The sequence below is a fragment of the Pseudophryne corroboree genome, chromosome 8 (genome assembly GCF_028390025.1).
Source record: "Pseudophryne corroboree isolate aPseCor3 chromosome 8, aPseCor3.hap2, whole genome shotgun sequence".
Lineage (NCBI taxonomy): Eukaryota > Metazoa > Chordata > Amphibia > Anura > Myobatrachidae > Pseudophryne > Pseudophryne corroboree.
The window spans coordinates 194,828,948-194,843,529 of NC_086451.1; the positions used below are offsets into that span (position 1 = coordinate 194,828,948).

The 14,582-nt window shown below is 50.6% G+C and overlaps 1 protein-coding gene across 1 annotated transcript in view; it reads right to left on the reverse strand.

Annotated features, from left to right (window-relative positions):
- The window catches only part of ERCC6L (ERCC excision repair 6 like, spindle assembly checkpoint helicase), a 96,082-nt gene extending 82,897 nt beyond the window's left edge, over nucleotides 1-13,185 (reverse strand). The window contains exon 1 of the mRNA XM_063937041.1: nucleotides 12,814-13,185. Within this exon, the coding sequence (XP_063793111.1) occupies nucleotides 12,814-12,908 (95 nt within the window). The 5' untranslated portion in view covers nucleotides 12,909-13,185. The remainder of the gene's footprint in view (nucleotides 1-12,813) is intronic.
- Between the last annotated feature and the right edge of the window lie 1,397 nt (nucleotides 13,186-14,582).

The following is a 14,582-nucleotide window of genomic DNA, read 5'->3' on the forward strand; positions in this document are numbered from 1 at the left end:
AAAGAAAATGGCGCTTGTGTGCTGAGGAGAAAGGCTCCGCCCCCTTCACGGCGGCCTTTTCTCCCGCTTTTTTCAGGAAACTGGCAGGGGATAAATGCATCCATATAGCCCAGGAGCTATATGTGATGCATTTGTTTTAGCCATATAAGGTTTTTATATCGTTTTTATTGCGTCTCAGGGCGCTCCCCCCCAGCGCCCTGCACCCTCAGTGACCGGAGTGTGAAGTGTGCTGAGAGCAATGGCGCACAGCTGCAGTGCTGTGCGCTACCTTATTTGAAGACAGGAACGTCTTCTGCCGCCGCTTTCTGTAAGGGGGCCGGCGGCGCGGCTCCGGGACCCATCCAGGCTGAACCTGTGATCGTCCCTCTGGAGCTAATGTCCAGTAGCCAAGAAGCCCAATCCACTCTGCAGGCAGGTGAGTTCGCTTCTTCTCCCCTTAGTCCCACGATGCAGTGAGCCTGTTGCCAGCAGGACTCACTGAAAATAAAAAACCTATTTAAACTTTTACTTCTAAGCAGCTCAGGAGAGCCACCTAGCTTGCACCCTTCTCGTTCGGGCACAAAAATCTAACTGAGGCTTGGAGGAGGGTCATAGGGGGAGGAGCCAGTGCACACCAGCTAGTCTAAAGCTTTTACTTTTTGTGCCCAGTCTCCTGCGGAGCCGCTATTCCCCATGGTCCTTACGGAGTTCCCAGCATCCACTAGGACGTCAGAGAAATGATTTTAAGGGAAAACCTGATCTGCACTCATGCCCTGGTGATCTTATGGGATCGCCTGTACTGCCACAGTGTCCACCGCCAGCACGCGCGGCCCACCTCCCACTGACCGCGCCGGATCGCAATAAAGTACGGGTCCCGCGAGCGGGACCCACTCACCACCTCCCGAAGCGCGGCCACGCGATCCCGGAGAGCCCCCGTCGTGTGTGTCTGACTTTAGAAGAAAACCGGAGCCTCCTGCTGTAGTTACCCGGCAACCAGGGCTCAGGAGTGTACAGCGCTGCAGCAATGAATGTCACTAGACATGTACACACTGCTGCAGCCCTTAACGTCTTCAATTTTCTTCTCTAAAAGCTCTACTTAGGGCTGCCCAGAGCAGCCCCTCTGTTATGTGCCTGCTATCTGCAGCACCAACAACAAAACTGAGCTCCTGTGCAAGGAGGCGGGGTTATAGAGGAGGCGGCGCTATGCATTCTGGTACAGTCAAAGCTTTTGAGCCTGTTGGTGCCTCGGATCAAGATTCTACTCTACACCCCCCCCCCCCCCAATGTCTTTCCTTGTGGAGGCCAGTGTACCCCGCAGCAGAAAATAAGAATTTACTCACCGGTAATTCTATATCTCGGTAGTCCGTAGTGGATGCTGGGGACTCCGTAAGGACCATGGGGAATAGACGGCTCCGCAGGAGACTGGGCACATCTAAAGAAAGATTTAGGTCTATCTGGTGTGCACTGGCTCCTCCCCCTATGACCCTCCTCCAAGCCTCAGTTAGGACACTGTGCCCGGAAGAGCTGACACAATAAGGAAGGATTTTGAATCCCGGGTAAGACTCATACCAGCCACGCCAATCACACCGTATAACTCGTGATAGGAACCCCGGTTAACAGTATGATAACAACGGAGCCTCTGAACAGATGGCTCGCAATAACAACCCGATTTGTGTAACAATAACTATTTACAAGTATTGCAGACAATCCGCACTTGGGATGGGCGCCATGGGCGCCCAGCATCCACTACGGACTACGAGAAATAGAATTACCGGTGAGTAAATTCTTATTTTCTCTGACGTCCTAGTGGATGCTGGGGACTCCGTAAGGACCATGGGGATTATACCAAAGCTCCCAAACGGGCGGGAGAGTGCGGATGACTCTGCAACACCGAATGAGAGAACTCCAGGTCCTCCTCAGCCAGGGTATCAAATTTGTAGAATTTTGCAAACGTGTTTGCCCCTGACCAAGTAGCAGCTCGGCAAAGTTGTAAAGCCGAGACCCCTCGGGCAGCCGCCCAAGATGAGCCCACCTTCCTTGTGGAATGGGCTTTTACAGATTTAGGCTGCGGTAGTCCCACCGCAGAATGCGCCAGCTGAATAGTGCTACAAATCCAGCGCGCGATAGTCTGCTTAGAAGCAGGAGCACCCAGTTTGTTGGGTGCATACAGGATAAACAGCGAGTCAGTTTTCCCGACTCCAGCCGTCCTGGAAACATAAATTTTCAGGGCCCTGACTACGTCCAGTAACTAGGAATCCTCCAAGTTCCTAGTAGCCGCAGGCACCACAATAGGCTGGTTCAAGTGAAACGCTGATACCACCTTCGGGAGAAACTGAGGACGAGTCCTCAACTCTGCCCTATCCATATGGAAAATCAGATAAGGGCTTTTATAGGACAAAGCCGCCAATTCTGACACACGCCTGGCCGAAGCCAGAGCCAACAGCATGACCACTTTCCACGTGAGATATTTCAAATCCATAGTCTTAAGTGGTTCAAACCAATGTGATTTCAGGAACTCCAAAACCACATTGAGATCCCAAGGTGCCACTGGGGGCACAAAAGGAGGCTGAATACGCAGAACTCCTTTGACAAAAGTCTGAACTTCAGGCAGTGAAGCCAGTTCTTTCTGGAAGAAAATCGACAGGGCCGAAATCTGGACCTTAATGGACCCCAATTTGAGGCCCAACGTCACCACTGCTTGCAGGAATCGACCCAGTTGAAATTCCTCCGTTGGGGCCTTCCTGGCCTCACACCAAGCAACATATTTCCGCCAAATGCGGTGATAATGTTTTGCGGTGACATCCTTCCTGGCTTTGATCAGGGTAGGGATGACTTCCTCCGGAATGCCCTTTTCCTTCAGGATCCGGTGTTCAACCGCCATGCCGTCAAACGTAGCCGCGGTAAGTCTTGGAACAGACAGGGCCCCTGCTGCAGCAGGTCCTGTCTGAGCGGCAGAGGCCAAGGGTCCTCTGAAAGCATCTCTTGAAGTTCCGGGTACCAAGCTCTTCTTGGCCAATCCGGAACCACGAGTATAGTTTTCACTCCTCGCCTTCGTATTATTCTCAGTACCTTGGGAATGAGAGGCAGAGGAGGAAACAAAAACCGACTGGTACACCCACGGTGTTACTAGAGCGTCCACAGCGATCGCCTGAGGGTCCCTTGACCTGGCGCAATATCATTTTAGCTTTTTGTTGAGGCGGGACGCCATCATGTCCACCTGTGGTCTTTCCCACCGGTTTACCAGCATTTGGAGGACTTCTGGATGAAGTCCCCATTCTCCCGGTTGGAGGTCGTGCCTGCTGAGGAAGTCTGCTTCCCAGTTGTCCACTCCCGGAATGAACACTGCTGTCAGTGCTAACACATGATTTTCCGCCCATCGGAGAATCCTTGTGGCTTCTGCCATTGCCCTCCTGCTTCTTGTGCCGCCCTGTCTGTTTACATGGGCGACCGCCGTGATGTTGTCTGATTGGATCAGTACCGGCTGGTTCTGAAGCAGGGGCCTTGCTTGGCTTAGGGCATTGTAAATGGCCCTTAGCTCTAGAATATTTATGTGAAGCGAAATCTCCTGATTTGACCACAGTCCTTGGAAATTTCTTCCCTGTGTGACTGCGCCCCAGCCCCGAAGGCTGGCATCCGTGGTCACCAGGACCCAGTCCTGTATTCCGAATCTGCGGCCCTTTAGTAGATGAGCCCTCTGCAGCCACCACAGCAGCGATACCCTGGTCCTTGCCGACAGGGTTATCCGCTGTTGCATCTGGAGATGGGACCCGGACCATTTGTCCAACCGGTCCCACTGGAAAGTCCTTGCGTGGAACCTTCCGAATGGAATTGCTTCGTACGAAGCTACCATTTTTCCCAGGACTCGTGTGCATTGATGTACCGACACCTGTCCCGGTTTTAGGAGGTCTCTGACTAGAGATGACAACTCCTCGGCTTTTTCCACTGGAATAAACACTTTTTTCTGGTCTGTGTCCAGAATCATTCCCAGGAACAGAAGACGTGTCGTCGGGACCAGCTGTGACTTTGGAATATTGAGAATCCAGCCGTGCTGTTGTAGCACTTCCCGAGAAAGTGCTACCCCCACTACCAACTGTTCCATGGACCTCGCCTTTATCAGGAGATCGTCCAAGTATGGGATAATTAAAACTCCCTTCTTGCGAAGGAGTATCATCATTTCGGCCATTACCTTGGTAAAGACCCTCGGTGCCGTGGATAACCCAAACGGCAGCGTCTGGAACTGATAATGACAGTCCTGTACCACAAATCTGAGGTACTCCTGGTGAGGAGGGTAAATGGGGACATGCAGGTACGCATCCTTGATGTCCAGGGAGACCATGTAATCCCCCTCGTCCAGGCTCGCAATAACCGCCCTGAGCGATTCCATCTTGAACTTGAACCTTTTGATATAAGTGTTCAAGGATTTTAGATTCAAGATGGGTCTCACCGAACCGTCCGGTTTCGGTACCACAACATTGTGGAATAGTAACCCTTCCCTTGCTGAAGGAGGGGTACCTTGACAATCACTTGCTGTGAATACAGTTTTTGGATAGCCACCAACACTGCCTCCCTGGCAGAGGGAGTTGCTGGTAAGGTAGATTTTAGAAAACTGCGGGGGGGGGGGGGGGGGGGGGGGGGGGGAGGGAACGTCTCGAATTCCAGCCTGTACCCCTGAGATATTACTTGAAGGCCCCAGGGATCCACCTGTGAGAGCCCACTGTGTGCTGAAATTTCTGAGACGGGCCCCCACCGTACCCGGATCCGCCTGTGAAGCCCCAGCGTCATGCTGTGGACTTACCGGACGCGGGGGAGGACTTCTGCTCTTGGGAACTGGCTGTATGCTGCAGCTTTTTCCCTCTACCTTTGCCTCTCGGCAGAAAGGATGCGCCTCGAGCCCTCTTGTGTTTATGGGGCCGAAAGGACTGTACTTGATAATACGGTGCCTTCTTTTGCTGTGGGGTATTCTGGCGGCAATGGACATTGCGCTTATTTTTGATGCCAGCCGGCAAATATCCCTCTGTGCATCGCGCATGTATAAGACAGCGTCCTTTATATGCTCTACTGTCAGCAAAATAGTGTCCCTATCCAGGGTATCAATATTATCCGACAGGGAATCTGACCACGCAGCAGTAACACTGCACATCCATGCTGATGCAATCGCTGGTCGCAATATAATGCCTGTGTGTGTATATATAGCTTTTAGGGCAGCCTCCTGCTTTCTATCAGCAGGATCCTTTAGGGCGGCCGTATCCGGAGACGGTAGTGCCACCTGTTTTGATAAACGTCTACCCTAGGGGACGTTTCCCAACGTGACCTATCCTCTGGCGGGAAAGGGTACGCTGCCAATAACCGTTTAGAAATTATCAATTTCTTATCGGGGGAAGTCCAGGCTTCCTCACACACCTCATTTAATTCCTCAGATGTAGGAAAAACTACTGGTAGTTTTTTCTCACCGAACAAAATACCCTTTTTTGTGGTACCTGGGGTACTATCAGAAATGTGTAATACATTTTTCATTGCCTCAATTATGTAACGGGTGGACCTATTGGAGGGTACACTAGTCTCATCGTCGTCGACACTGGAGTCGGTATCCGTGTCGACATCTGTGTCTGCCATCTGAGGTAGCGGGCGTTTTAAAGCCCCTGATGACATTTGAGACGCTGGAACAGTCACAAGCTGAGTAGCTGGCTGTCCTATGTCGTCAAACCTTTTATGTAAGGAGCTGACACTGTCACGTAATTCCTTCCATAAGTCCATCCACACAGGTGTCGACCCCTCAGGGGGTGACAACACATTTACAGGCATTTGCTCTGCCTCCACGTCATTTTCCTCATCATACATGTCGACACAGCGGTACCGACACACAGGGAATGCTCTGACAGAGGACAGGACCCCACAAAGCCCTTTGGGGAGACAGAGGGAGAGTATGCCAGCACACACCAGAGCGCTATATACCACAGGGATATCACCTATAAAGAGTGTTTTCCCTTATAGCTGCATATATATATTATACTGCGCCTAAATTTGTGCCCCCCCCCTCTCTTTTTTACCCTTTCTGTAGTGCAGGACTGCAGGGGAGAGCCAGGGAGCGATCCTTCCAGCGGAGCTGTGAGGGAAAATGGCGCCAGTGTGCCGAGGGAGATGGCTCCGCCCCTTTTTCGGCGGGCTTTCTCCCGCTTTTTGTGTTATTCTGGCAGGGGTAATTCACACCTATATAGCCTCTGGGGCTATATATGGTGTCAGTTTTGCCAGCCAAGGTGTTAATATTGCTGCTCAGGGCCCCCCCCCCCAGCGCCCTGCACCCATCAGTGACCGAAGTGTGTGGTGTGCATGAGGAGCAATGGCGCACAGCTGCAGTGCTGTGCGCTACCTTGGAGAAGACAGAAGTCTTCAGCCGCCGATTTTCCGGACCATCTTGCTTCTGGCTCTGTAAGGGGGACGGCGGCGCGGCTCCGGGAACGGACGACGAGGTCGGGTCCTGTGTGCGATCCCTCTGGAGCTAATGGTGTCCAGTAGCCTAAGAAGCCCAAGCTACCACCACTTAGGTAGGTTCGCTTCTTCTCCCCTTAGTCCCTCGCTGCAGTGAGCCTGTTGCCAGCAGGTCTCACTGTAAAATAAAAAACCTTAACTATACTTTCTTTCTAGGAGCTCAGGAGAGCCCCTAGTGTGCATCCAGCTCGGCCGGGCACAGAAAATAAGAATTTACTCACCGGTAATTCTATTTCTCGTAGTCCGTAGTGGATGCTGGGAACTCCGTAAGGACCATGGGGAATAGCGGGCTCCGAAGGAGGCTGGGCACTCTAGAAAGATTTATGACTACCTAGTGTGCACTGGCTCCTCCCACTATGACCCTCCTCCAAGCCTCAGTTAGGACACTGTGCCCGGACGAGCTGACATAAGGAAGGATTTTGAATCCCGGGTAAGACTCATACCAGCCACACCAATCACACCGTACAACTCGTGATACTATATCCAGTTTGACAGTATGAAAACAACTGAGCCTCTCAACAGATGGCTCAACAATAACCCTTTAGTTAGCAATAACTATTTACAAGTATTGCAGACAATCCGCACTTGGGATGGGCGCCCAGCATCCACTACGGACTACGAGAAATAGAATTACCGGTGAGTAAATTCTTATTTTCTCTGACGTCCTAGTGGATGCTGGGAACTCCGTAAGGACCATGGGGATTATACCAAAGCTCCCAAACGGGCGGGAGAGTGCGGATGACTCTGCAGCACCGAATGAGAGAACTCCAGGTCCTCCTCAGCCAGGGTATCAAATTTGTAGAATTTTGCAAACGTGTTTGCCCCTGACCAAGTAGCTGCTCGGCAAAGTTGTAAAGCCGAGACCCCTCGGGCAGCCGCCCAAGATGAGCCCACCTTCCTTGTGGAGTGGGCATTTACAGATTTTGGCTGTGGCAGGCCTGCCACAGAATGTGCAAGCTGAATTGTACTACAAATCCAGCGAGCAATAGTCTGCTTAGAAGCAGGAGCACCCAGCTTGTTGGGTGCATACAGGATAAAAAGCGAGTCAGATTTTCTGACTCCAGCCGTCCTGGAAACATATTTTCAGGGCCCTGACAACGTCTAGCAACTTGGAGTCCTCCAAATCCCTTGTAGCCGCAGGCACCACAATAGGCTGGTTCAGGCGAAACGCTGACACCACCTTAGGGAGAAACTGGGGACGAGTCCTCAATTCTGCCCTATCCATATGGAAAATCAGATAAGGGCTTTTACATGATAAAGCCGCCAATTCTGACATTCGCCTGGCTGAAGCCAAGGCCAATAACATGACCACTTTCCACGTGAGATATTTTAGATCCACGGTTTTTAGTGGCTCAAACCAATGTGATTTTAAGAAACTCAACACCACGTTGAGATCCCAAGGTGCCACAGGAGGCACGAACGGGGGCTGAATATGCAGCACTCCTTTCACAAATGTCTGAACTTCAGGTACTGAAGCTAGTTCTTTTTGAAAGAAAATCGACAGAGCCGAGATCTGTACTTTAATGGAGCCTAGTTTTAGGCCCATATTCACTCCTGCTTGCAGGAAATGCAGAAATCGACCTAGTTGAAATTCCTCTGTTGGGGCCTTTTTGGCCTCGCACCATGCAACATATTTCCGCCATATGCGGTGATAATGATTTGTCGTAACATCTTTCCTGGCTTTAATAAGCGTAGGAATTACTTCTTCCGGAATACCCTTTTCCTTCAGGATCCGGCGTTCAACCGCCATGCCGTCAAACGCAGCCGCGGTAAGTCTTGGAACAGACAGGGCCCCTGCTGTAGCAGGTCCTGTCTGAGCGGCAGAGGCCACGGGTCCTCTGAGATCATTTCTTGAAGTTCCGGGTACCACGCTCGTCTTGGCCAATCCGGAACCACGAGAATTGTGTTTACTCCTCGCTTTCTTATTATTCTCAATACCTTTGGTATGAGAGGCAGAGGAAGGAACACATAAACCGACTGGTACACCCACGGTGTCACTAGAGCGTCCACAGCTATCGCCTGAGGGTCCCTTGACCTGGCGCAATATCTTTTTAACTTTTTGTTGAGGCGGGACGCCATCATGTCCACCTGTGGTTTTTCCCAACGGTTTACCAGCATCTGGAAAACTTCTGGATGAAGTCCCCACTCTCCCGGGTGGAGGTCGTGTCTGCTGAGGAAGTCTGCTTCCCAGTTGTCCACTCCCGGAATGAACACTGCTGACAGTGCTAGTACATGATTCTCCGCCCATCTGAGAATTCTTGTGGCTTCTGCCATCGCCATCCTGCTTCTTGTGCCTCCCTGTCGATTTACATGGGCGACTGCCGTGATGTTGTCTGACTGGATCAGCACCGGCTGGTGTAGGAGCAGGGATTTTGCTTGACTTAGGGCATTGTAAATGGCCCTTAGTTCCAGAATATTTATGTGAAGGGAAGTCTCCTGACTCGACCATAGTCCTTGGAAGTTTCTTCCCCGTGTGACTGCCCCCCAGCCTCGAAGGCTGGCATCCGTGGCCACCAGGACCCATTCCTGTATGCCGAACCTGCGGCCCTCTAGAAGATGGGCACTCTGCAGCCACCACAGTAGAGACACCCTGGTTCTTGGAGACAGGGTTATTAAGCGATGCATCTGAAGATGCGATCCGGACCATTTGTCCAATAGGTCCCACTGAAAGATTCTGGCATGGAACCTGCCGAAGGGAATTGCTTCGTAAGAAGCTACCATCTTTCCCAGGACCCGCGTGCAGTGATGCACCGATACCTGTTTTGGTTTCAGGAGGTCTCCGACTAGAGATGACAACTCCCTGGCTTTCTCCTCCGGGAGAAACACTTTTTTCTAGACTGTATCCAGAATCATACCCAGGAACAGTAGCCGTGTCGTCGGAACCAGCTGTGACTTTGGTATATTCAGAATCCAGCCGTGCTGGTGCAGCACTTCCTGAGATAGTGCTACTCCCACCAACAACTGTTCCTTGGACCTCGCCTTTATTAGGAGATCGTCCAAGTACGGGATAATTAAAACTCCCTTTTTTCAAAGGAGTATCATCATTTCCGCCATAACCTTGGTAAATACCCTCGGTGCCGTGGACAGTCCAAACGGCAGCGTCTGGAATTGGTAATGGCAATCCTGTACCACAAATCTGAGGTACTCCTGGTGAGGAAGGTAAATAGGGACATGCAGGTAAGCATCCTTGATGTCCAGGGATACCATGTAATCCCCCTCGTCCAGGCTTGCAATAACCGCCCTGAGCGATTCCATCTTGAACTTGAATTTTGTTATGTAAGTGTTCAAGGATTTCAAATTTAAAATGGGCCTCACCGAACCGTCCGGTTTCGGCAACACAAATAGTGTGGAATAGTAACCCCGGCCTTGTTGAAGTAGGGGTACCTTGATTATCACCTGCTGGGAATACAGCTTGTGAATTGCCGCTAGCACCGCCTCCCTGTCTGAGGGAGCAATCGGCAAGACAGATTTTAGGAACCGGTGGGGTGGAGACGCCTCGAATTCCAGTTTGTACCCCTGAGATACTATTTGAAAGATCCAGGGATCCACCTGTGAGCGAGCCCACTGATCGCTGAAATTCTTGAGGCGGCCCCCCACCGTACCTGGCTCCGCCTGTGGAGCCCCACCGTCATGCGGCGGACTTGGAAGAAGAAGCGGGGGAGGACTTTTGCTCCTGGGAACCTGCTGTTTGTTGCAGCCTTTTTCCCCTACCTCTGCCTCTGGACAGAAAAGACCCGCCTTTTCCACGCTTGTTTTTCTGGGTCCGAAAGGACTGAACCTGATAAAACGGCGCCTTCTTAGGCTGTATGGGGACATGGGGTAAAAATGCTGACTTCCCAGACGTTGCTGTGGAAACTAGGTCCGAGAGACCATCCCCAAATAATTCCTCACCCTTATAAGGCAAAACTTCCATGTGCCTTTTAGAATCTGCATCTCCTGTCCACTGGCGAGTCCATAAGCCTCTCCTAGCAGAAATGGACAATGCACTTACTTTAGATGCCAGCCGGCAGATTTCCCTCTGTGCATCTCTCATATATAAGACTGAGTCTTTGATATGGTCTATGGTTAGCAGGATCGTGTCTCTGTCTAGTGTCAATATTTTCTGACAGTTTATCTGACCACGCAGCGGCAGCACTGCACATCCATGCTGACGCAATAGCTGGCCTAAGTATAATGCCTGAGTGTGTATACAGACTTCAGGATCGCCTCCTGCTTTCTATCAGCAGGTTCCTTGAGGGCGGCCGTATCCGGAGACGGTAGTGCCACCTTTTTAGACAAACGTGTGAGCGCTTTATCCACCCTAGGAGGTGTTTCCCAACGTGACCTATCCTCTGGCGGGAAAGGGAACGCCATTAGTACCTTCTTAGGAATTACCAATTTTTTATCAGGGAAAGCCCACGCTTCTTCACACACTTCATTTAATTCATCTGATGGGGGAAAAACTACGGGTAGTTTTTTCTCCCCAAACATAATACCCTTTTTAGTGGTACCTGTATTTATATCAGAAATGTGTAACACCTCTTTCATTGCCTCAATCATGCAGTGAATGGCCTTAGTGGGCATCAGGTTAGACTCATCGTCGTCGACACTGGTGTCAGTATCAGTGTCGACATCTGGGTCTGCGGTCTGAGGTAGCGGGCGTTTTAGAGCCCCTGATGACCTGAGAGACGCCTGGACAGGCACGAGCTGAGAAGTCGGCTGTCCCACATTTGGCATGTCGTCAAATTTCTTATGTAAGGAGTCTATACGTGCACTCATTTCTTTCCATAAGCTCATCCACTCAGGTGTCTGCCCCGCAGGGGGTGACATCCCTTCTAAAGGCATCTGCTCCGTCTCCACATCATTATCCTCATCAAACATGTCGACACAGTCGTACCGACACACCGCACACACACAGGGAATGCTCCAACAGAGGACAGGACCCACAAAAGCCCTTTGGGGGGACAGAGTGAGAGTATGCCAGCACACACCAGAGCGCTATATAATGCAGGGACTAACTGAGTTATGTCCCCTATAGCTGCTTTTTCTATATAAATGTATACTGCGCCTAAATTTAGTGCCCCCCCTCTCTTTTTTACCCTTTTCTGTAGTGTAGACTGCAGGGGAGAGCCAGGAAGCTTCCTTCCAGCGGAGCTGTGAGGGAAAAATGGCGCCAGTGTGCTGAAGGAGATAGCTCCGCCCCTTTTCCGCGGACTATTCTCCCGCTTTTTCCTATATTCTGGCAGGGGTATTTTCCACATATATAGCCTCTGGGGCTATATATTGTGGTATTTTTGCCAGCCAAGGTGTTATTATTGCTTCTCAGGGCGCCCCCCCCCCAGCGCCCTGCACCCTCAGTGACCGGAGTGTGAAGTGTGTGTGAGGAGCAATGGCGCACAGCTGCAGTGCTGTGCGCTACCTTGGTGAAGACTGATGTCTTCTGCCGCTGATTTTCCGGACCTCTTCTTGCTTCTGGCTCTGTAAGGGGGACGGCGGCGCGGCTCCGGGACCGAACACCAAGGCTGGGCCTGCGGTCGATCCCTCTGGAGCTAATGGTGTCCAGTAGCCTAAGAAGCCCAAGCTGGCTGCAAGCAGGCAGGTTCGCTTCTTCTCCCCTTAGTCCCTCGCTGCAGTGAGCCTGTTGCCAGCAGGTCTCACTGAAAATAAAAAACCTAATTTCTATACTTACTTTCTAAAGGCTCAGGAGAGCCCCTAGTGTGCATCCAACCTCGGCCGGGCACAAAATCTAACTGAGGCTTGGAGGAGGGTCATAGTGGGAGGAGCCAGTGCACACCAGGTAGTTATAAATCTTTCTAGAGTGCCCAGCCTCCATCGGAGCCCGCTATTCCCCATGGTCCTTACGGAGTTCCCAGCATCCACTAGGACGTCAGAGAACTCTAACTGAGGCTTGGAGGAGGGTCATAGGGGGAGGAGCCAGTGCACACCAGATAGACCTAAATCTTTCTTTAGATGTGCCCAGTCTCCTGCGGAGCCGTCTATTCCCCATGGTCCTTACGGAGTCCCCAGCATCCACTAGGACGTTAGAGAAAGTAAAAGATACATCTTATGCAAAAAAAACTGCATACGATATATCTAATACTATCCCGCCAACAGGGAGGCTGCCGGGAGGTTGGAGGAAATCTTATGACAGGACGGACGGTCATGTCGTATAAGTGTATGGGGCCCTTAGTGTATGACCACACACAAACTACATGGTGCACAGGAAGGAAATATGTTTGGGGGCAGAGGGCACGTTGAGACTCCCACCCCTCCCTCCTTCAATATTTCAAAGGTAACACACAGCTAAGTAAATAGCGCATTACACACAAGTACCAAGTCTCTCACACAAACACACCCTGTCTCACCGACCTCTCAAATGTCTCTGCCTGCTCCGGGTCCTCCTGCGCTCGGGACAGAATACTGGCCTCAAGCGAACTACGCTGCTGTCTTTCCGCCGACTCCATGCTAAGCGCAGCAGAGACGGGTCACGGTGCGGGGGCGGCGGTGATTGTGCGGACTCAGCTACAGCAGTTGCGACCGTACGGGCCGAACCCGCCACTGATTCAAACCGCTTCCCAACAAGCTCTGCATGGAGGCGGAGCTAACGCTTGCTGTATTCCGTTCTCTGCTGTGGTTAGTCAGTGCCCTTAGTGGGCGCGTTATCCTATTGGCTCTAGCTCAGCCTACCCTCCTGCACTAGTGTCAGAGTGTGTGCATTTTCTGCTATCTCCCTGCAGTATTCAGTGCTCACACGTTTGTGTCTACGTTCCCTTCCTGATCAGGACCAGGAAGTGACAGCGGGAGAGGGCAGTAGATAACTTCCGCCCTTACAGCACCTAAATGTTTTATCCATTCTCTGCTTGTCTGAGGTTATTTTGTTTTATCTCTGCACCATTGTTCGCTTGACACTCTTCGGGCTCCGTGTCTTGCTTCACTCACCACAGGTTACCGTTCCAAATAGTTTGTGATATGGAACAAAATAGAAATTGGTGCTGTTTTTCTTGCGCACAAACGGGCAGCTCTAATGAACTAGAGAAAATGGGATCACACCCAAAATCCCCAACACTATTACAACAAAGACAATTTTATCTCCGGTTCATATGTGCGCCCCAATAAAACAAATGGTGATTAATAAAAGTTAGAAATACTCCCCTGGTTTAACACTCCTCTTCACAACTCCATTTTCCTTCAAGAACGATGTTTGTAACATGAAAAGGAAGAGAGAATGCAGAAATCCTTGTGTAGTATTGTTTAGGTATAAATGCACATTCAAAGATGGTTAACAAATCACCACACCAATAGTGATATGCAAATTTGTGTCGGGGTCTTAACTCCCTAAATCAAACCACTCACAATTGTGAGGAAAAGGAGAGGCAAAGATAATCATTCATTGATGGAACACCGTCACCATAAATCTCAGGGTATGCCCCCTTCAACAGGAAACTCACAAAAAGGTAATTTGTGTAAGGCGTGGTAAACACTTCATCCTCATAACTTCATCACAAAGAGAAAATAAGAGGCAGGGGATGTCCCCTTCACCAAAAAACTCACAATCTGAGCCTTGTATAAAATGCAAAGCAGGTGGGTCTTTGTTTCCTTTTCAAATTCACACTCAGCTTCCAGGGTAAATCCTCAATATAAAGTGAGAGAATGTACCGGTTTTGGATAATATAAAACACTTTATTAAAATTTTCTTAAAAAGAGAACTTTAGAGGGCATACCCGGGTTGGAGAGATGTCCAAGAATATGATGGTAAGTGCATGAAAACGGGCCCCCGTTTCAGCAATCCCAGAGTCCTCTCCTTGCCAGGTAATGTCCCTCTTGTAGACTCGGGTGCCCCGACCAACGCGTTTCAATCCTTCAAGGATCTTTGTCAAGGTGTATGGGGTAACCTGGAGCATGTGCAATTTATACCCAGTTAATGAGTAATCCAATACAGATGTACATAATAGACAATTCCAACCCTCCCTCTGTATAACTATAATAACAAGTCTCCATTAAATATGGTCTTCTGATCAATCCATAATCCCGGTTCCAGGTCCGATAAATGCCCATCTCAATATGGCCGCCGGGTCACTTCCGTCCGATCCAAAATGGTGTCTGCCCCACTTCCGCCGGCGGTGTAATGTATAGTCCTC